General features: G+C 35.3%; 1 protein-coding gene across 1 annotated transcript; it reads left to right on the forward strand.

Annotated features, from left to right (window-relative positions):
- Positions 1-10,342: 10,342 nt before the first annotated feature.
- LOC149223980 (pectinesterase-like) lies at positions 10,343-13,979 on the forward strand. The gene is made up of 2 exons (XM_089383448.1): positions 10,343-11,471; positions 13,285-13,979. Exons 1-2 carry the CDS (start codon positions 10,442-10,444, stop codon positions 13,977-13,979), a joined length of 1,725 nt encoding a protein of 574 aa, XP_089239574.1. The 5' UTR covers positions 10,343-10,441.
- The last annotated feature ends 10,376 nt before the right edge of the window (positions 13,980-24,355 follow it).

The raw sequence follows: 24,355 nt of genomic DNA on the forward strand, positions 1-24,355 counted from the left end.
CAAACTCAAAAGCTAAGGAAAAACTCTTCAATGGCTCTTCACACACTAAGCCCTCAGCTCTTCACACCACCGAGCCAACAACCTCCTCAAACCCTTCATTTGAATATGTCTACGAACTTCCTCACACAACTCCACACGCAGATGGATCTTTGCGTTTCACAACTCCATGTTTACACAATCTCCTCCAAATGGTAACAATAATGGAAACGGTCTTTAGCGACTTCACCTTCAGCTCAACACGCCTCTGACACCTCCATGGAGCTCACATATACAATATCATAGTGCTATAGGTTCAAGAAAACGAATGCTCTCTTCCACGACCAAAGATTCTGCCACCTCATCACCCCAAATTCAGCCATCAAACAATTGAAACACTCCTCAACACAGCCAAAACACTAATCAGAAACCTTGACTGCTTGACAAATCCATGCTCCACTGTGTATCCAAGCTCGAGGCTCCACAATTCCTGTAGCTCACAGGCTCGCTACTCTGCCACACTTCACATCTCAAGACAAATACTCGGCTCTTAAATTACACGATAAACTCAGCTCACCTCACAATCACAGTGATATCTCCGCACACGGAGTCAACTATCATGTAGCAATGTTCGTTGCCTTTTTCAAGCTTCACGATCCCACGAAAATTAAATTACCAGTGCACAATCACACAACACCTCTTGATTTGGGTCTCAAGAGTTGACTGTAGCACAACGAGCCACACTCCTAACAGAATAGTGCCCTCACAACTTGACTATGGCCCGCGGCTCTGAACAGATCTCCCCACTGATCCACACTCTCCAATAGCTCATAGGTTACGCAAATACGTGCATGGAAAGAAATATGCTAACTGACAGTCCTCCAAACCCAGCTCCTTTGCCACTAAACTTCTTGCTTTCACACAACCCTTCTGAACAATGACGAGACAGGTGGTTGATCAGCTTTCAGATGCCTCTTCCTCATATGGCTCAACGCACAGCAAATCAAGAGTACCACTTAGTCTTGACACCATCGAGCCCAAAACTCTTGCTCTGAGCTCACACGCTCGTAGGCTCACCCTTATGCCCTCTTCCGGACAACGCTGCACCACACACAGTTCCCTAGCTCCATAAGCTCTGGTAGTGAGTCTCACCACACAAGGTGGCCTCTCAACAACTCACCTGAGCTCTCATACCATATTAGAATTTAAAGACTCACAAAGTGAGCTTGTTTATTTCAGTACCTATCACCATTATTTATACATCCATGAGCCAGAGAATCAGAGAATCAACAGTGATCTCCACTGACTACGACCAATTATTAATTACCCCGCGGACTAATACTACACTCGTCGTCATATAAACAAGGTTTGTCATCACATGAACAGTCATAAACGACGTCGTGATTAATCACTAATCTTTTAGATTATTAAAATTAAATAAGTTGAAAAATAAAATGCTTTTACAGTTTTACATGAGTGTAACAATGGAATATGTTATAAAACTGTTAAGAATTAGTCTTTTTTAGTTAAAAATTCATCATCCTTGGAGTTTAGAAAATAAGTTAAAAGTGGGAAAAATGAATGAATATCTACCTTTTATGGACCATGAGTGAGCTAATTGTTAGAACAGTATTCACGCCTGACTGTACGACGATGATAGTCGGCGTAGCCATCAGTGTTAGTCGACATAGAGCGGATATAGTTGACATGTTAGTTGGCATAGAGCAGCTATAGTCGGCGGATTTAGGTAGATAATAAATAGCAGTAAGTGAATAGTTGTAGTGAATTTTGTATAAATATATGTGTGTTGCAATGTAATGAATAAGCTCATTTCTTCGAGTCTTCACTCTCTGATATGGTATCAGAGCCGAGGGTTTCGACTTAGTGTGTGTTGGAGTTGTGGTAGCTCTGGTGTGCGTTGTGAAGTCACTGTGTTGAGCGCAATTTGAAGCATTGTTGTTGACAGTGGAGTGTTGTTTGAAGCCAAAGTTTGGTAGGTGTTGTGTTTTGTGGTGAACCCGACTTGAAGGCTCGGTAGTGTGAATGCCAAGTGGAGAGCGATATTGTTCTGTATGAGCGTCGGAGAAGTGCACCAGTTTGTGCGCACCGTGCTTTCTGTATTCTGAGAAAAAGTTGTTTCTCAAGACCTGTTGCTATTCTATTTACCGAGCTGCCTTAGAGAAACCCAGCCAGAGTGCAAGCGTGATCTCGTACTGCTGTTGTTAAGCCCTGTGTAGAGGATTTTGTGCAAGATTCTAGATCATGTAGTGAGCGTGAAGGAGCAGAGGGGCTGCCTAGAGAAGCGGCCAGCGTATAGTAGCGTTAGTTTGTTTGGCACCTGCTGTGTTGATGTTGGCCCTGGTTAATAGGTCATTGGAGAGCCGATCTATCACACTTCTGCCTGGAGACGTCTACGTATGTGTGTTGAGCTTTGTTGAGGCATAGAGCTGAAGGTCTGTGGCTAGCCTTGATGTGCGGGTGTCAATCACCGTATTTGAAGACCATGTCGAATCTTGTGTGTTGAGGAGGCGTTGAGTCCTGTGTTGCTGGGCTGTTGTGAAGGGTTGTTGGAGTCTTTCCTGACAGAAGGAGGCATAAACCTGATCCCAACTGAAAAGTTTAAAGGCCAACGCGCCAACGCCTAAGTGAAGTGTGTGATGTCCACTGGCTGTGAGTGGCTGCTGACAGTAAGCAAGCCGTGTGAGGAGCCAGACAGAACATGGAAGTTTCGTTGCTTGGTCTGGTGACGTAGTGGAGATGCTGATTTCTTGCTGCTGGAGTAGCACTAGAAGTATTATGTAACCCGACGTGGAGTTGCCTGGAGTAGTGCTGAATCCGCGTGGCTTGTCGAGGCCCATGGTGGAATGTCTATTGCGGTGTAGGTTACAAATTGAAGACCAGTAAATACCTGGAGAAGCCGCTCCCGGTTGTGATGTGAAGTGAGGCGTGAAAGCCTAGGAGTTTTCATTTGAACTGTTGTAGCGCAGAGGAGCAAAGTTTGTAGTGGCTATTGTTTGATGAAGCTCTCAAAACTCGGGCAGCGAAAGTGTGGTGTGCATCCGGGGAAGTGAGAGGCAGAGCCGAGAGGTGCTATTCCAAGAATGGTGCTATTCTGAAGTCAAAGCTCACCAGAGTTTAAGGAAAATTTAAGCCTAGATGATATGTCTATCTTTTTAGACTTTTTTGACAATGATCCTTTCGATGATCATTTTCTCAGGAACCCATTTGGGTTTGGCAGTATTTTTGAGTTCTTGGACAAACAATGTCATGTTGAAGATCATGTTGTTGAAGAAATCACTCATGTTGTTGAGGATCATGTTGTTGAAGAAATCACTTAGAGTAAAACTTGCTTCTCTCATAACCCAATTGTTAGAAGTTTTATTGGATCTGCTTTCAAGATGACTACTACTGTGGAGGATACTACCATGGATGTTGTTCTGAGGCCACTCATGTTCGAGGATGAGTGCATTTTGATGGCTCCTCATGGAAAGTGGGGAGAACATGAATTAGATTACCTTGTTCGGGATCTTGCATTGCATCCCAATCCAGAAGAGGTTGTTGACGATAAGTACGTAAGCAAGGAGCAAAGGAATTTCATAAGGAAACCCAGAAAGGTGAAGATGAAACTGCACCAGCAAAGGAAAAGGAACAAGCATGGACCCTTTAATAAGAAGGCAAAAATGAAATGTTTTGTTGTAAGCCTAGCTGAGACTTAGACCAGCAGGCAAGTTAAATTTTAGGTCGTCGTGATTAAGGGGAGGTGTTAGAACATTAATCACGCCTGACCGTATGACGGTGATAGTCGGCGTAGTCATCAGTGTTAGTCGGCGTAGAGCGGCTATAGTCGGCGTGTTAGTCGGCGTAGAGCGGCTATAGTCGGCAGATTTAGGTAGATAATAAATAGCAGTAAGTGAATCGTTGTAGTGAATTTTGTATAAATATATGTGCATTGCAATGTAATGAATAAGCTCATTTCTTCGAGTCTTCAGTCTCTGATACTAATTCCCCATAAAGTGATTTTCATTTGAATAACAATAATGGATCACCATGTATTTCCGCATAACTATTAACAACCAATCATGATTTTGACATCAAGATAGGTTTTCCTATTTCTCTTATTGCGAATAACAACCCATCATGATTTTGACATCATGATAGGTTTTCCTATTTCTCTTATTACGAAAAAAAGTGATTATGAAGAGGCAACAAAAATGAAGCGAAGGTTACAGTTGAGCACTCCAAGTCTGTCGTCAATCGATAGAATGAAACGTAGATGCCATTCGTATATTTGCACAGCGTATGAAGAGAGAAGTGACCTTAGAGTGGAACATAAGCAAATAAATCTTTTACCAATTTACGTAGATGCCATTCGTACATTTGTACAACGTATGAAGAGAGAAGGGACCTTAGAGTGGAAGATAAGCAAAGAAATCTTTTACCAATTTCAGTATTGCAGGATCTGATTTGTTGTCGAAAAAAGCGTAGACGTGTTGAACATCCCAAAAATAGAATGAAAGGAAGGCACAAACAGGAAATGATCGACGCGCGAATATACTTACTCGATTTAGCTAAATGTTTGAAAACGGCCTTTCGGAGATCGGGGACGCAATTTAGCTTAGTTTTCTTAGTTTATATATATTATATAATGAATATAACACAAAATATTAATCTACTAATAAATTTTAATTAAATAATAATTTATTTTTAATAAATAGTATAAAATAATTTAAAATTTGATTCTAAGAAAAGAGGATTTCAAATTTTTATTTTATTTTTATTAAAATTATTATGTGTATTTTTTATATTTAATAATAAAATAATTATTGTTGAAAAATTATTATTAAGTTAGTTATATTTTATTTTAAGCTATTTAGTTGACTTCCAACTTTCTCTTTTTTTTTGATTGAGTTATGTGACAAGGTTAATATTATTATACTCCAAAATTAAAAATTATATTTATTAAACAAAATGTAAATGAAGGTTAACTAGTTTAGATCCATCATAATTCCAAATCTATGAAATATTTAGAGGGATCAAATCGTTGAACATGTAAACTTTTTTTATTTTTAATATCTAATTTGACTTTATCAAAAAATTTATATACAGAAATTACAACATCTCTTCCACACCATACTAGAGAAAACTCAAATACAAATGAGATAAAATGCAAATAAAAAAAATTATATTAAAAATGTAAAATAACAAAATCAAATTATTTAAAATAAAATAAAGTATTTGAATAAAATAGTCAAATTTTAAAATAAAAAAAAGTAGATGAATAAAATAATCATAGTTATAAGAAGAAGAAAAAGTGCAATAATATAATATATATACACTTAAACATATATTATTGAAAGATATTATGATGATGATGGTTAACGTGGGCAATCCGACCTAAAGAAACAAATTATTTATTTTGATTTAAGATTTTATTCCTATGCTCGAAAAGCTTGGAGAGAAGCCTCCAGAGCTCACTATAATTTTGACATTGTAAAAGGCTAAGAAGGTCAGTATTGTAACAAAGATTGTGAAACTGAGATCAAATGTGGTTGTATGTAGGGCACTCTAAGAGGAAGTGATTTTCATCCTGGATGTTCCTATTCTCACATATATAGCAAATCATATATAATGATTGTGATTAAAACAAACTATATAATGTAATTATGATAAATTTATTCTTAAATTTGACTAGGAATTAAATATTTTTAAATATAAACCCTTTTTCCCAAATATTTATAATTCGAGAAACAATATAATAAATCAAAAATTAAAAATAAATCTTTTAATGAAATATCCACTCACATCGCTTTTTTCATCCTCCAATATTATATTTCTCGTTTCATCGCTTTTTTCATCCTCCAATATTATATTTCTCGTTTCAGCTTTCTATTTCAGGCCACACTTGACCAACAAAAGTGTTTGTCATTATCTAATATTAAATACCATTCGAACTTTTTCAATCATTTAATGCATATATCCAAACTTCAATTATATTAATTAAGCAAATTGTATGTTAGTGGTGATGCGTAAGTTGTTTTTTGATGGCATATGTTGCTGGTGATGCGTAAGTCTACTGTAAGACACAGGATAATTCGAAGCTTCGGCGCATTTTTCTGTACAAAAGGACAGTAACTTTACATTTTTGGGCATTTCATATGCAAAACTGAAAGATTCTCGTTATCTCGTCAAAATAGGATGGACAGCCCTCACTTTTAAGTTTTTACAGCATTTAAATCCCAACGCAATTACATAAACCCCTCAACTTCATTTACAGCATATTACTTTTAAAAAAAACTTGAGCTACAGCATATTACTTTTAGAAACCCCAAAAAGAGCGACTACAAGGCCAATTCAAAGAAACGTTTTCAACGAAAACAAAATGTTATAAAACATAAAAGAATTTTCTAGACTGAAAGAGAGTGTTTTCAAACGCCATGGAATGGAGAAGGGTAGTGTTTACTATGAAAACCAGACCACCTCCTTTTCGCCTGATATACCGCTATCTTCTGGGTTATTTGAATTTTCCTTTAAATATATAGTATTAATATCGGTATTCCTTTGTATAAATGATTGAAAGAGATAGAGTTAAGAACAATAGAAGTGTTTTGAATCTCCCGAAAGTACTCCAAGGAAAAATGTTGATAGAGTTTTGTTTCACATCCATTTATCATAAACTTAAAAACATAAGTATTAATTGAAACACATTCTTTTATTAAATAAAAGAAATTTAATATCATATAATCTCTAAAATTATATTTGGGAAAAATCTCTAAAATTATTTGTTTTTAGGTTAGTTCAGAATTTTAGAAAATCAAAATCATTTTTTTTTATTAGTTCAGAAATTTAGAAAATAAAGATCCTTAAAGAAACAACACCCCATTACTTATATAATAATAATCATTTCATGTAACTATATAAAAAAACCCATATTTTATTCTTATTTACAATATCCCATGCTCTATCCCAATTCACAATGCCATAGTCTATATAGGTTGTTTTACCTATATCAAATAAAGAAACATTTTAATATGCTAAGACCCTTGGATGCACATTACAAAGAAAGGTTTTCCCAGTAGCACTAGCATTTCTCACAAGCATATACCCATGCTAGAATCACAAAGAAAGCTTTGTATGCTTTCACCAAACAATTATCAAACTACTTTATAAGCCCTCCCATCACTATAGTTCTATCGAACACATTTAAAAAAAAACGAAAATGCACTCTCTTCCGAGAAATAACATTTGATGAGAAGATGAAGAACATTTGATAAGAAGATGATTGTTAGTATCATCATAACTCTTAAATAAAAGAAATTTATTAGGTCCAACTCTATTTCTTTTCTATATATGATCACATGTAAAGTTTTTACTATTCAGTAAAAACAACATAAAAACTCATTTGATAGACGATTAAATTTAAATATTTTCATGTAGCACCACATAGAATTCTTTTGAGATTATTCATAACAAGCTATCTAAACATTATACTAGAGTCATCCAAGGGATTCTTTGACAAAGCAATCTTATCAACTTGCTCCCTATATCTCACATGATATTTGAGTTTTTCCACAAATCCACCCCCAAATTTTTGTTTGATCCTCCCCTCTAAGTTCAAATATTACCACTCAAAGCTATTATTTCCCCACTACGGTGGTCAATAAGGATAAAAAAATATGTGTTATCATGGAAATTTTCTATTTTAAAGGTTAAATCATATTTCCTAAAACCCTAAAATATTATTCACCCAATTCCCCATCTTCTATAATAAACCTTCTCCCATTTAAGAGACTCCCACAACCATTAATTTTAAGATAATTCAAACATTGTGTATATCTTTATATATATATATATTGAGAGAGAACATTTGGATCTAGAGACATACTTTAGAGAAACTTCTTTACCTCATGGAGATAATTTTTGTAATAATATTATAAACACTATTATAGAGAGAAATAGTCTTGAATTCTTCAAATGTATAAATATCATTAGTCTCTACTATGAGAGAAAAAAATGTTAGCTAACACCCTCCCATGTGATGTTGTTTTCTCATAGTTTTCATAAGACCCCCTACAATGAGTTTGAAGAAGAACATGGAGAATTCTATTTACCAACCATTAGACCCTAGGCTCTTTCTCCTTTAAGGCTATGAAAAACTATTTGAACCTTATACATTACAATCTTTTCAATTAGAATTACAATATAAGGTTCATATATAAAACTTGGAAAAGAAAAAGTCATTATAACCATCACTACATTAGAGACTATATCTTATTCTTTGCAAACATTCCCAAAGTGATGTATACTAACTCTTAATAACTCCTCAAACTTATTCACTTCCATGCCATATGATCCTATTATTTTCCAAATGGAATTTATGTCTAAGAGTTTCCTTCCCCTTTAAATTTCCGTTTCCGTAACGCTTAGTTTTTTAGCCAAATGTTAATATATCTACGTTAAAAAGCTACCTATTATGGGTATTTAAAGGGGATGAAAACTTTTGCATGTATAGGATGGATCTACGCACTTATATGAAATAATACCAAAGCATATACTTGGACTAACATCTTATCCTTTTGTGGTGGAGCTAGCACCCTTATCTACCTTCTTTGCACCCTTTCTCAAATGCTTGCTCATGCTTCCTCCTAAATTGAGTACTTTCAATGAAAACTCTAATGCAAGAACCAATCACAACTATGTTATCTCCCTTACCAATCCATTAGGGTAACATAATTAAAAACCCTAAATCAAGTTCACTTTACTTCCAATAGCCTTGCTACTAAAGTGAATCCACTGAGATAGAAGTTTGCATGCATAAAAATGATCTAAACACCAAATGAAACAACAAAAAACCTATAATTAGATTAAAAAAGAAAATACCCTCATCTACCTTCTTTGCACACATTTTCAAACATTAAAAGATGAATACATTTTATCTAAACTCTAATAATGAAATAATTGAAACCCCTAAATCAATTTTACTTTACTTCCAAAATATTTGGTACTCACATAAATTCCCCTTCCAAAAACCTTTCCAACCTACATACATTCATCCACTTACATAAAAAGTGGATGTAAAATTTTGAATGAAAAGACACCAAACCCATATTCTTGGGTTATCATCCAATCTCTTTCCAATGGTAGACGAGGTACTACTCTCGTCAACCTTCCAGCCGCACTCATGTGCAACTAGCAATATCGAAGAGACTTGATCAATGCCTATCCCCAAACTTCGGTGGCTATCTAGATTCATCTTGTTCCTAGAAATTGAGTTCCCTACAAAAAAAAATCGATCTAAACCTCCTTTTTCTACTCTAGCCCTTCCGTTAAGTACTCTACTATGGCATTAGCCATTTCTCATAGCCACTCAGTAATGCATTTCTAAAAACGACTACATTTCGAAGATACAAGGATGTGGAGTAAGGTTTTCTTTTTGGGAACCACCTCTTTATTTTGAAGATACAATGATGTATCGTAAGGATTACTTCTTGGGAATCATATTCCTAGGCAGTTATGAAAATGGATAAAAACTTCATCAAATGATAATATTTTACAAACGTATTTGCAAGTAAAAGATACAGCTTTATTATTAATTTGTTTAAAGTGGATTTTTACATAAATTATAGTTTTTTGGAATATTTTACAATAATAGTAGAATTTACTCCTAGTTCCAGTTCTTGTACAGCCTATTTCCCAAATCTACAAAACTGACTTTTTTTTAACCTTTGAAAAAGGTTTAAAAAAGAAAAACTAATTCCAAAATCTACACTACGTTCAATTTTTTCTAAAAGACTTCCTCATATTTCGCTCTACATACAAACAAACTACAAAAGTGGCCCACTCGCTGAATGAAACGAGGCACATCAAAAGGATGAGCTACGGCGTGGAATCTAACTAGTCTATATTTCCATCTAACTGTTAAGTGCGAACTAGTCCTTTTTTATTACAGTGATGCACGAATCTTGTACCTTAGGGATTACGTGCATTACCGTAATAAAAAAGGACTACGATATCGTATCTGAAAAGTAACGTACGTGCATTACCGTAATAAAAAAGTACTACGATATCGTATCTGAAAAGTAACGTTTTAGATTATAGAGAACAACACGTAATGAAAATAAATGTTGAAATCCAATGCGAGTTTAGTTGCAGTGTCAACGATCAAAGCTGAATTAACAATACTATAAGAAACAATCACAGCCTTCAGGCGAGAATAATCTGCGGATTTGATGTGTGAGCCACACAGTAATGATAAAATTGCAACCCTAGAAGAGAATAACGCTAAATTAATGTTAGCCACATAACCGAAAATTGCAATGCTATAAGAGCACTCCTTGAAGAGTTCATTCCCACGGAACAAGCCGAGCCGTTCTGAACTGTGCAAATTTATATTCGAGTTATTTGGCTGGAATTTATTTTAGTACTTCCTAGGGTCCATCGGTCTGAAAGTTCTTGACTTAGCGTCCACATGACGAGTTTTGTAAGGAGCAACGTTCGAGTCGACTGCGACGAAGAACGGAAGGCTCAAAACTCGAAAAAACGGCCCATCCTTGCAGCACTGACTTCAATTATGCTGCTCCTTGACATCGTTGGTGTGTCAATGGGAACTCCAGTTACTTCCAGTGAAGTCCACGACGACCCCCAAGGTAGGAAAGTGTTGTCTAATTTAGTAAAGTCGGTCTGTAGCCAGACAAGATTTCCCCACCGATGTGTGTCGTCTTTGGCATCATATCGTGGCTTCGAGACAGCATCGCTCGATATTTTGATAAGTTTAGCCTTGACAGAGAGCATGGAACAGGCACAACATGCTTACGAATTGTCCATGAGCCTAGACAGTGATATGATGAATGAAAGGGAACGGGCGGCATGGCAAGATTGTGTTGAGCTTTTCCAAGATACGTTGGACAGTCTCAACGTTTGTTTAAGCAACAATTCAGTCAAGAAAGATATCCCAAATTTGCTGAGCGCGGCTTTGACGAACCAGGAAACCTGCTTGAATGGTTTCCTTGACTTCAATTTAACAGACAGCAGTAATATAAAAGCTCTGATGTCGTCCAGAGCTGTTAATGTGTCAGAATTAACGAGCAATTTGATTTGCATGTACAAGCTTTCCAGCTTCAAAAATCGCCGTCTGTTGAGTTCAGAAAGAGAGGAGGAGTTGGACTCTCACTACAGTCTGATCGAGAGAGATGGTTTTCCAGGATGGTTATCAGCCGACGACCGAAGGCATTTACAATCATCGAGACAAGCGCACGTCGTTGTTGCCAAAGATGGTTCTGGCAATTACCTGACGATCACCGAAGCAGTAAACGCGGCGCCTTCCAAGTCCAAGAGGAGACATATCATCTACGTCAAAGCCGGAGTTTACAAGGAGAATGTGGACATATTGAAGACCAAAACCAATTTGATGTTAATTGGCGATGGCAAGGACCGCACCATCCTCACCGGAAGCAAGAATGTTCTAGATGGTTCAACTACGTTCAAGTCTGCCACTTTGGGTAAGAATTTATAATTGGTTTTTATATTTATATTTATACATTGCTCTGGATAGATATGTTGTTACAAAATATTTTTAACTTATTTTATTTTATTGGTTGAGAATAAATATCTATAGTTGAATATGTTATATTTATCTATATATAACTACGTTCAAGTCTCACTTTGGGTAAGAATTTAAAATTGGTTTTTTAATATACTTTCTTATATTTATACATTGTTTAGGATATTGTTCTATTGGATTAATAAATTGTATAATTATTTTGTTTTTTAAACATGTTGTTACAAAATATTTTTAACTTATGTTATTGATAAATCATCATATTAAAATAAAACTTTACAAATTATGTGAGAATATAATTCATTATATTGCAATAAAATTTATTTGTTGAGAATAAATGTGTATAGTTGAATATTGTTATATATATATGAATTTAAATTTGTTTTTCGAATATATTTTCTTATATTTATTCATTGCTCTGGATATTGTTTTATTGGATTAATATTAAATTGTAGAATTGTTTTATTTTTTAAATATACTGTTACAAAAGATTTTTAATTTATTTTATTGATAAATAATCACATTGAAATAAAACTTATTTATAAATTAAATGAGAATATAAATCATTATAGTGCAATAAAGTTTATTTGCTTAATAATTTAAAATTAGTTTTTCAAATATACTCTTTTATATTTATACTTTGTTTTAGAATTCATTATATTGCAATAAAACTTATTTGCTGAGAATATATATATATATATAATAAAGTTATCATTTAATTAATATATATGATTTTTTAACATTAATTTATTTAATTAGAACGAAGTATTTTAAAATTTATTATAAATTAATGCTTATCAATATTTATTTACTCTTTAATTTATATGTATATGTTTAAGCTAACCAAATTTTTTATTTTATACCCCTAAATCAAAAACATTAGCATATTTACATCCATACACAAATATTAAATATTAATTATGTTATATTTTATCTTTTCAACATTTAAATTGTCATGTAAAAAATGTTATTAATCCAAATATATCAATTAGGTACCATTATAAAATTTGCATATTAAACATGATATGATATCAACGTAATGACACACTATTTCTTGAATTTATATAATTGCATTTCAAAAAAGATATGATGTCGTTAACTCTACTTATACTCTAAACAATTCATAAATTTAAGTAGTGTATAATTCTCAAATATTTTTAAATTTTACATATTAAATCAAATAGGTACCATTATAAAATTTGCATATTAAACATGATATGATATTAATGTAATAGCACACACGATTTCTTTAATTTATATAATTTCATTTCAAAAAAGATATGATGTCATTAGCTCTACTTAGACTCTAAACCATTCATAAATTTAGGTAGTGTATAATTCCCAAATATTTTTAAATTTTACATATTAAATCAATTAAGTACCATTATAATATTTGCACGTTTAATGTTATGATATCAATGTAGTAACACACGGGATTTCTTTAATTTATATAATTGCATTTCAAAAGAATATAATGCCGTTAACTCTATTTAGACTCTAAACCATTCATAAATTTAGGTGGTGTATAATTCCCAAATGTTTTTCCTGTTTGTTTTGTTTGTTCTGTGCAAAATGACAAACTGCCTCTGTCCAATAGTCGTTTCTGAATCAGGTTCTAATGTATAACTTATCAAATGTATTTAGCCTTTGTGCGATAGTTGTTTCTGAATCAGGATCTAGTGTATAAGTTGTCAAATGTATTAACGGTTCTTGTTTTTCCCATTTTAAACGACAAATTGTCTTTTGTGCGATAGCTGTTTCTGGAAGAGGGTTCATTGCTCGAGACATGACGTTCGAGAACACCGCGGGACCTCAAAAGCACCAGGCCGTAGCACTTCGAGTAGGCGCAGACTTCTCGGTGGTATATCGTTGTAGCATCAAAGGATACCAGGACACTTTATATGTTTACTCCCTTCACCAATTTTACAGAGAAGTAGATATCTATGGAACGGTTGATTTTATCTTTGGCAACGCAGCCGTGGTAATCCAAAATAGCAATATCTTGGTTAGAAGGCCTATGAGACAACAAAAGAACACAATTACAGCTCAAGGAAGAACTGATCCCAATCAAAACACCGGAATTTCCATTCATAATTGCAGGGTAAGCCCAGCTCCCGATCTGCAAGCTGTTAAAAAGTCTATCCAAACGTACCTCGGAAGACCGTGGAAGCAATACTCTCGCACAGTGTTCATGCAATCCATTCTGGACGATTTGATCGATCCCACCGGTTGGTCCGAATGGCAAGGAAGCTTTGCGCTTCAAACATTGTACTATGGCGAGTATATGAACACAGGCGTCGGTGCAGTAACATCAAGACGTGTCCGTTGGCATGGATTTCATGTTATCAAAAGCGCCACTGAAGCGGCTAGATTCACAGTTGGCCAATTCATTTTTGGTAATTTGTGGATTCCTGCTGCAAGAATTCCCTTTACCCTTGGATTGATATGATGAATATCACAAAACCAGATATCTGATATTCATTTAAATGCTATCATCAAGCGACCCTTTCTATGTCCAATGTTCCAGTCTGTACACCCATTGCATTGCTCATGTATGCGACGTGCATAATAATTCTGCCGTGGAAAAGTAGTAAAGAAATTAGTGTAGTACAGATAACTTTCCATGCCATTTTATGTGTTACTTTCTCGAGAATGATGCGAAGGATTCCATTATAACAATAATTAAATGTCAGTTATAATCTATTCGCTTCATTTTTATTTCTATTAATTTAAATATAATTGAATGATGTGTTAAGGATGTCATGTAATTCATTTTTATTATTATTATATTAATTATCTTTATAAAATATGAAATGGGGAACTTATGTATTACTCTTATCGAATTAAATCATTTCCTTGCCGTTTCAAATAAATACAATTAACCCATGAAAATATAGAATTACATTAATAGAAATGTTTATTTTTAAATAAAGTTTTTATCATCTTAATTTAATTATGAATAAGTAATAAATAGATGGAAGGATTTAACTTATATAAAATATTTATGGAATATTTTTAGTTGTAGTTATAGATAGAAAGCTGAAAATTATTTTAAAGGTAGTTATTTTTTTGTTTTTTTATATATTTAGAAAAATATTATAAAATTAAATAAAAATAAAATCTATATAAAATAATCTGAGTATGGAATAAGTTTTATTTTTTGGTATTATAACAAAGCCTATTACATGAATCTCCATGATAAAGTGGATTTAAATCTCCATAGTTAAGAATCGTGTTACGTGTTTTTTTAAATGTATATCTATTTAACTAAGATATTAAATACTTTCACCATAATAATAATAATAAAGTCATAATTTATTATAATTTAGTTATTTTATATTTGGAAAATAAAGTTGCCAAATGTATAAGTTAAAATTTTACAATAATTATAAAAATAATCATTTTTTAATATTTATTAAAAATTATTGATTTTTATATTTTTATATTTTAATTTGGTTACTTATTATTCAAAGAAGGCAATACGTAAGAGGTTGACAAATAGCATAAGTTTAATATCTTGAGGTTACATTGTCCTTACTTAAACAAGGCATTTGATAGTATGAAAACATTCCACATGTTCACAGAAGATGTTGAGAGGTAGCAGACACATAGGGCTTGCTTTTTAAAACAAAATCTAAGATAACAAAGAATATTCATAATGTAAAAGAGGGACATTGCAAGAGCACAAGTGGGTTGAAAGGATTTCCATCAATAAGGCCAGGCCAAGAGGCCTCAATATACTTGGAACCATGCATGTTGAGGAACTTGTGAAGACCAACTCGCGCACCAAAAATTAAGCCATGAGCGAAAACACGACCCATGAGATTGTGTACCACGAACCATGAGCCATGAACACTGGAGTTAGTAGCCACTAGAAGTCACCTGCAAAAGACCACGAACTGCCACCCAGCCCAGTGAGACTCTGAATTTTCACCAAGAAAAAATAAAGGTAGAATTATGTGCTCGTTTCCATTGCCTGCGTTACTCCAATTTCTCTGAAACCTTAGTAGAATAACTAATTGATTATGGAGCAGGACGATAGACCCTTTAAATGCTATTATCCCAGGGTTATGGAACACCTTATAGTTATTCCTTGGGTCAATGAAGCTTGTGCCAAAGCTACAAACGAAGGTACAAATGGGAAGAGGACCCATCAAAGCAGTTTATGAATTGAGATTTTGCAGGAGAAGCAATTTGTTAGATGGATTATTAGCACAAGGCGAGCCATCCAACTTGAGCCAAAAAGAAACCAAGTGAATTGTGTGGGAGACAGAAGGCCCAAAGAAAAATTCAAGGCAACCTAAATTTTCCAAGCCCAAGGGAATCAATAGATACCCATAGTTGGACCGACCCTGGGGTTCATATAAGCATGTAAATTATTAACATTGTTACCTCATAACTACATTTGTAGACACAAAGAAAGATTGACAGTACTTCTTCCTACAAACAAAGGCACATCTAAGGGAGAGCTCCACCGCTGAGTGCTGTTGAGCACTTTCATCCATGCAAGAAGGCATTGTGAATCATATTTCACTAACATCAGTATTTTGCAAGGCGAATAGTACAACCACCTTCAGTCTGTAAATGCTCGTCTCGAACGAGAATTTGAAAACTTGTACACTAACTCAAATGAAAACGTTTAGCAAGACAGATGGCCTATGATTCCAGATTATCCCATCACGGTAATGACATATTAATAGAATCATCGCTCGTTATGTGGAAGAATTATTGCAGAGAAATGGTGATAAAAGAGTTTTTCAACTAATCTGGAAGAGTTTGGGAACACTGAGGATCAAGTGAAGGGCCATCCGAATCAAGAACATGATTAAAAATATGATCTGCTAACTTGTTTCCTGAACGATGAACATGTGAGAGAAAAGGAGCATGGACTCACGTAAGAAGTGAGGCAACTTTAGTGATATGAAATTCAATGAGCAAAAATCCTAAGATTTTGGAGAGAGGCGAGCCACATTGGAGGTTTTTCAAAATGGAAATGATGAGCAAAGAATCTCCTTCTATTAGGAGCTGATGATAATTTTTCTTCAAAGCAATAATCAAACCTTGTTTAAGCCCCCATAGTTTTGCTTCATTGTCGGTGGTGGTGTCAAGCTTACTTGCATAAATATTGAGGATTGGTCCTGAGTTGTTCTTGAAGACTCTGCCATAACTAGCTGGACCTGGATTGTCACAATATGCTCCATAAAAATTAAGATTTATGAAGCCTATAGGGGGGAGACTTGATCAAAGGATTAATAAGCTTAGGAGTGAAAAAGGAACTTATGGAGATGCAAGATTGAGATCTGATCCCAAGAAGGGTCATGATAATTTGTTTTGCTAGGGGACAATCACAATCTTGAGAGGCCTATTTCATAGAGGCGATTGTCTCCTGGAGCTGCGAGAGGATGAAATGTTAGACATCCTTCGCTAAGGAGGAGACACTTTTGAAGATATGATCATTCCTCTCCTTCCAAATGTTCCAGGTTATGAATCCTAGAATTAACAACCAAGCTCTATTGAGGATGGGAGTTGAGAAGGGTGAGCATCTCGAGTTCTCTAATGAGGTTGAGATGGGTTGGGCTATACGAATAGATATTCATAATGTGCTTAACAATTGATCCCATAACACTGAGGAGAAAGAGAAGGAAAGGAAAATGTGATTCGGATCCTCTTCTTGAGCTTGACAAACTTGCAAATTGAGGGACCTAGAAAGCCACATCTTTGAAGTTTATCCTAGGTTAGAGTTTTGTTTCTTAAGAGTAGTCATAGGAAAAAGGTAATCTTGGGCCAATGCTTGAGTCTCCAAAGAGGATTCCATGTAGGACTAAGTGCCTCTAGTTATGCTTGTGTTAATATTAGGCAGACCTCTTTCAGATTGAAAACCCCTGATGGATCATACCCACATCATAGAATGACATCATCCATTTTCACTACGATATTTTAAGTGGTCCGTGCCTATTAAATAAGGTCTTTATCATTACAATGAGTTCTTACATAGGTTGGGAATTGGATCTTCTAAGAGCACTAATGAGAGTTGGGGGAATATGAATCCCAATAATGAGTCACCAATGAAAGGCCTCCTTGATGGGGACTGTCTCATATTATGAGAGGAGTTGGGAAAAGAGGAGAGTTTAGGGCATTGATTCTTGAAATCATCCCAAAATAAGGTTTTCATTCCATTACGCACTTCCTAGAAAAAATGGTCTTGGATTAGAGATTTGTTATTCCAAGTTGGATTCCATATCGGAGATTCTCGTGGGCCTTCTCAAATTCGAACAAGTTGAGAAGATAGCAGTCCTTGAACATATTTATTAGTCCATATTTTGCATCATATTACTAAGGGTTTATTTAACCAATTCCAACATATTTTTGCACTTAGAGGTTGGCTCAAGGCACTTGCACCACGTAATGCTAGACGCCCTGCAACTTTGGGAAGGAACAACTTGTCCCAAGTGACTAAGGCCCATTTTTTCTCCAGATGGGCATCCCCCTATAGGAAGGAGTGTTGTAGTCTACAAATCTTGTTAGTAATGGATTTTGGAGAAACTAAGGTTGACAGAATGTTGGTGGGCATATATTGCATGATCAATTTTAGAATAATAAACCATTCCAAAAAATTCAATGCCCTAAAGGTACAACTTGATAGTTTTGTCTCAAATTTAAGACGTAGCTCTTCTCATACCGATATGTAGAGAGGATTGGCAGTGAGAGGGGGGCTTAAGTATTTTGAGGAAAGGAATCTCTTCTTGAAACCCATAAAATGAGAGATATGAAGTTGAGTGGCATGTGGTTCATTAAAGAAGAAAATTTGAGACTTGCCTTTATTTATATCTATGCTTGAGGCTACAACAAAGGTATCGTCCATCTTCCATCTGAGCGTAACCTTTTGAAATTATTATAGATTTATACCTTTCAACGTTGATATCAAAATCTTTTTTCAATTTGTACAACCATTTATATCTAACAAGCTTTCTATCCTCAGGATGTTCTACCGGGTCTTATGTTTTTTTTCTTAATTAAATTTAAGTTTTTATATTTTTATTTAACTAATTGTTATCACATTCTACCAAGCTTCACCCTAATAGAATTTATTTGATACCTTTCTCGAGCCCATTTGTCATCTCTTCTATAAGCAAAGAGAATCCAAAGGGCATAAAGAATTCTCTAATAACATTGGTTTCATAAACCTATTTGTAATTTTTTCTTGAGTGTCAACCTTTTTAGATCTACTCAACCTTAATCAATGACTTGTCTTACAAAATGCTACTTAATATCATTGTGCTTTCTAATGCTAAGATAAGTAGGATTTCTAGTGAAATGAATAGCACTCTAACAATCACAAAATGCATTTACACTATTTGTGCTCTTCCAAGCTTAGCAAAAACGAAGTTCAACCAAATTTCCTATTTTTAAGCATGTGAGACAATAATATACTCTTATCTTATAGTGGATAAATAAATTATTTCCTAAAACTTTGAAATCTAATTAATGCAATGTAGATCTCCTCTTGCCCAAATTTCGTATAAAATATGAATAAACATAACCACATATAGAATCACTACTATCATAAAAAGTGATACAATAATCAATTGTGTCTCTCAGATACCAAAATAACTGTTTCATTGTATTCCAATATCTCTTCCTAGTTTTTCCATGCACCTATCACCAATACTTGTTTCATGTGAAATATTTTTTCTAGTACATACCATGGCATACAACAACCTTCCTATGGTGTGGTATATGGTACATGAGACATATGATCACTTTATTCCACAATACTAGGACATAAGCATGAAAAAATATTAAAATGGGATGCAAAATAGATATACATAGGTTTCATATTATTTATCCCAAATTTTACAACTATTTTCTCAATATACTTTTTTTTTTTGGAAAACTTGAGGTTACCATTTTTCTGTTTTTGTGTATATTAATGAATAATGTTTGTGTTGCTACTCCTAGATCCTTGATATCAAATGTATTAGCCATGAAAGGCTCCAACATGCTAATCTCATCAATTATTTTTCTTGAAACATGCATAGTGTCATCATGTAACACCAGGATAATGAAAATACCATTCAAATTGTTCAGGTAAACACAATGGTCATATTCACTTCTAGTATAATTTTGAGCGATCATGAAGAAATTCTAACACCCTCCTCCCACATATACCCAAGCAACCGACTAGTTAGGGTAAACATGCAACGAGAGGCCACTATGATATGATTTGACCTCCTAAGTCATGTTAAGGAGTGGAACCGATGTAAACACACCATACAAACATTAATCATTGGCTACAAGATAGTCATGAACTAATCCAATACTTTAGAAACCCAAATTCGCTCTCATAGGCTTGCCTGTCAGCGACCAGAGACCAAAATTATCATTGTTATGCCAGCGACTTCAAGATTTGGGCTACTTTTTCAAGCCTAGAGCCTAGGTCACTGCCTAGAATTGAACCATCTCCTCGTATCAGTAAAATAACATGGAAATGATAGTACTAAAGAAAATTGTTATTCAAGACCTTGATTGGACACCTATTAGCCACGATAGGAATTTTGTTAAACATATTGCAATTGTGTAATCTACATGTGTAATTAATAGTTCTGAGCATAGGGGTCTCATACTTAGTTGAGAATCGTTAAAAACCATTAATGCCTCAACACATTAACTACCATTCCATCAATTAGGTCATACATACATTGACTATTCAATTACAAGTAAAAGCATGATGAGAGTCAGACATGGTTGTTGTCATAAAACACATACATAAGCAACATAATAGTAGAAAAAAATAATCATGGAAGTACAGTCATATAGACCACATATAATCCATCAAAATGCTCAATAAATACAAGGAGAAAACACCTTTCATTAATGATGCAAAATCCAAAATCGGGATGGGACTTCCACGTTCCACCCGACCGTAGAATGGTTGAGCCAAATATCTCTTCAGCCTTTCACCCCCATGCCATATTCCAAGCATGAATGTGGGATCTCATAGAACACATCAATAAAAAACCATCTAGGTCTTCCAGAGGCCATCCACCTCAACCCATCAAACAATGATTCCATCTCACGGTCAGAAATCCCAAACCATCATTAGATTGGTCTCCATCGAAGCCTTCCATGGCTTCCAAAGCGTTTGTTCGAACCAAGGCTTTTAGGACTACTAACTCAACCCATAGTTGCTACCAGGTTTCCAGAGTGTTTGTCCAACCAAGGCTTCCAGGGCTGGTAAATCAACCCACCAAGGGCTTCCAAAGCATTTTTCCAACCAAGTCTTCCAGGACTAGTAACTCAACCCAAGTTGTTACAGGGCTTCTAAAGCGTTTGTCCAACCAGGGCTTCCAAGAACTAATAACTCAACCCAAGCTAAGGAAACATGAGAAACAACAAAAAACAAACAATGAAATTAAACCCACAATCACCATGGTTATCCAGGAAATGGCAAGGCTAGGAAATCCACTATCAATCTAGGCAATCCTCCATGCCAATGATAGATCACAACCAAGAAACCACATCCATGTGCCATGCATGCCAAAACTAGTGAAGGAAACATGCATGCAACTCAGTACCTTCAATCAAATTTGATTTAGTTGCTGATCCTGATGCCTTCTTATGCTTTCCTACTCTTCCTTTTCCTTCTTGCTACAAGAATCCAAGTATGCCACACCATCTGGGAGTGCTCCAAGAAAACTCTAAGTCTCAAAGAGTATGTGAGAGAGAGAATAATGAGAGAGCTCCAAAAATGAAATGACAAAAGGCTACCAACTGATCCTCAGAAACCTTTTTATGAGTGAGGCCTCTATTTTCTTCATTTTCCATTACTTTCCTTCATTTTCCTCCTCCAAAGAAACCTGTGACCTTTCACCTCCCTTTTCTCCTAATTTCCATTATTTACATAAATAATTATGCCCAAATTTCCATTTTTCCTTTACAAAACCTTACCCATTGCCTTTTCCAATTTCCTTAGCCATAAAAAATCAAACGTGATCCCCATCACTAGGACTTTTCCCAACAATTAGCTTGGAATAAGTGTCCCATCATTCGTGGTTATTATTTTTCCTTTATTTACTTTTATTATACGGATTTTTCACCAGGGTTCTACAGAAACCTCCCCCTTGATGGAACACCATCCTCGATGTTTAACAACACCTATAACCACAAAACTGTTGTAAGAAAAATATATTTCTAATGGAGCTTTATAACTTAGCTCGATGTAGTGTTTACAATGATCACCCCGTTGAAAGAAAACCAACATAAAAACATAATAACATGACATCATAATAACATACTGAATAGTGGAGCTTTATAACACATCTCGTGGCAGTATTTACATCCATATATATATGCACATAAACAAACATCATCAAAACATATATCAAAACATATACCAAAGCATATACCAAAACACCAAGCCAAAATTGCTTTGCCTCAACTGAAAAACAAGGAAGGATACATAACCTGCATCTGATTCGCCATCTCACATGTAGCTTCATTGGGACCAAAGTGCTTCTACTGCACCTTAACTTGCTTGATTGCTTGGTTCCGAAGCATGAGCACCTTTTTCTGTAATATACATTGAGGCTCCAGTTGGAATTCTCCATCTGGTTCCCCCTGCAATACAAACCAGTCAATCACATGACCAACATCCTTAACATACTTCTTAAGAAATGATACATGGAAAACATCATGGAATTTCACTGTTGGAGGCAGTGCAGGTTGATAGGCTACTGACCTAATCCTCTCAACGATACTAAAGGGTCCATAAAATCACGATGTCAGCTTCAAACATGATCTAAACTGCAAGTATCTCTTCTTCAGTTTGAAGTGCAAGTACACATGTTCCCCAACCTGGAACTCCTTGAACGAACTTCTTTGATCTGCATAGCTTTTTTTCCTATCCTATGTCTTCTTTAAATTCTTCTTGGTCACTTTCATTTCCTGTTCCATGTCCGCCAACATATCTAGTCCAATCAATACCCTATTAACCTGATGAATCCAACTGATGGGAGTGTTGCAACTTCACCCATATAATGCCTCAAAAGGACTCATTCTCAAAGATTATTGATACCCGTTGTTGTATGCAAAGTCTACCAATGGAATGTACACTTCCCACTTTCGTTGTTGATGCATCACATACATCCTCAACATGTCCTCCAATATCCTATTGAGCCTCTCTGTCCATCCATATGTTTGCGGATGATAAGCCATATTGAAGGCCAACTCTGTGCCCAAACCTACAAATAACTCCTTCCAAAACTTGGAAGTGAACTTCGCATCCTTGTCTTACACAATCTTCTTCAGAACACCATGCAATCTGACCACATCTTGGATGAATACCAGTGCATCATCACTAGCTAAAAATATATACTTCACTACAATGAAATGTGCAACCTTCATCAACCTATCCACAATAACCATATTGAAATCATGTTGTCTCACTTTCTTCAGGAACCCTGTGATGAAGTCCATGGAAATAACTTCCCATTTCCACTCTGGAATCAAAATCTGCTGTAGTAGTCCACCTGGATGCTTACATTCTTCTTTCACTCACTGACAATCAAAACATCTAGCCACGAAGTCTGCTACATCTCAATTCAGATTCCGCTAATAGTAAAATATCTTCAGTGCGGTTAATGTGTTTTGATAACCTGGGTGACCTGAATAAAGGTTTCGCATGAAACTCCCTCAAGATCACTTTCTTCAGCTCACTTTTATCGATACATATATCATGACTCGGAACATGACCATCCCATTTGTTGTAAGACAATAACCAATACCTTGTGCACCTGCACATGTACCTATACCTGTACCTGTATTGACACGTGTACCTGTCCCACTACCTGTACTAGAATCGTGTTGCAACATGTTCACAATCTCCGTATACTTGACATCCTGCTAACCTACCTGAAAGATCCTATCCTATAAGTCTATCCCATAGGAGTTCATAGCTGCTGAGTGATTTACCTCCGCTGAGAGAATATTCCACCCTGTTCTCTTTACCTTTGATGTACCTAATCTTGAAATGAAAATCGTTGAGCATGGCCAACCATCTAGTCTGCTTGGTGTTCATATTTGATTGGTCAAACAAATACCTCAACCCAATGTGATCACTCATAAGTACAAACCTTCTGCCAGGAAGATAATGTCTCCACATCTTCAATGCATGTATGATCGGTGCTAACTCCAAATCATGTGTGGGGCAGTTATGTTCATGATTGTTTAGTTTCTGGGTCTCATAGCATACCACCTGTCCATCCTGCATAAGGAATCCACCAAGTCCTCTCTCACAAGAATTTGTGCATACTATAAATTCTTTGTCCGGATATACAATCTGTAGCACTGGTGTATGTGTCAACAACTGCTTGAGTTTCTCAAAGCTAGCCTCACACTCCTCAGTCCATTCAAACTTTTTACCTTTCCTTTGTAATGATGTGATAGGATAAGTAATTTGCGAGAAGTTCCTAATGAACCTCCTATAATAGGTTGTCAAACCCATGAAATATCTCATCTCATCCACATTCTTAGGAGCTACCCACTCCATGATGGCCCTTATCTTCTCTGGATCTACTGCAATTTCCTCCTTGGAGACAATGTGCCCCAAGCAGTGTACCTCAGTCTGAAAGAAGCTACACTTTCTAAGCTTAGAATTCAACTAATGATCTCTCAACAACCTCTGCACTATTGCTAAATGTTCAACGTGTTCTTCCTTGCTTTTAGAATATACCACTATATAATCAATGAACACACTAACAAACTTATCCAAATATGGATGTAACAGACTATTCATCAAGCACATGAATGTAGTTCGATCATTATTTA

This window comes from Pinus tabuliformis, chromosome Q (genome assembly GCF_031772625.1).
Source record: "Pinus tabuliformis cultivar Carrire ecotype Pingquan chromosome Q, CPIR1, whole genome shotgun sequence".
In the NCBI taxonomy this organism is placed as follows: domain Eukaryota; kingdom Viridiplantae; phylum Streptophyta; class Pinopsida; order Pinales; family Pinaceae; genus Pinus; species Pinus tabuliformis.

Coding starts and splice junctions, on each gene's coding strand:
- LOC149223980 (XM_089383448.1), top strand. CDS start 10,442: ATGACGAGTTTTGTAAGGAGCAACGTTCGAGTCGACTGCGACGAAGAA. Junction 11,472..13,284: donor GTTCAAGTCTGCCACTTTGG/GTAAGAATTTAT, acceptor TTTGTGCGATAG/CTGTTTCTGGAAGAGGGTTC.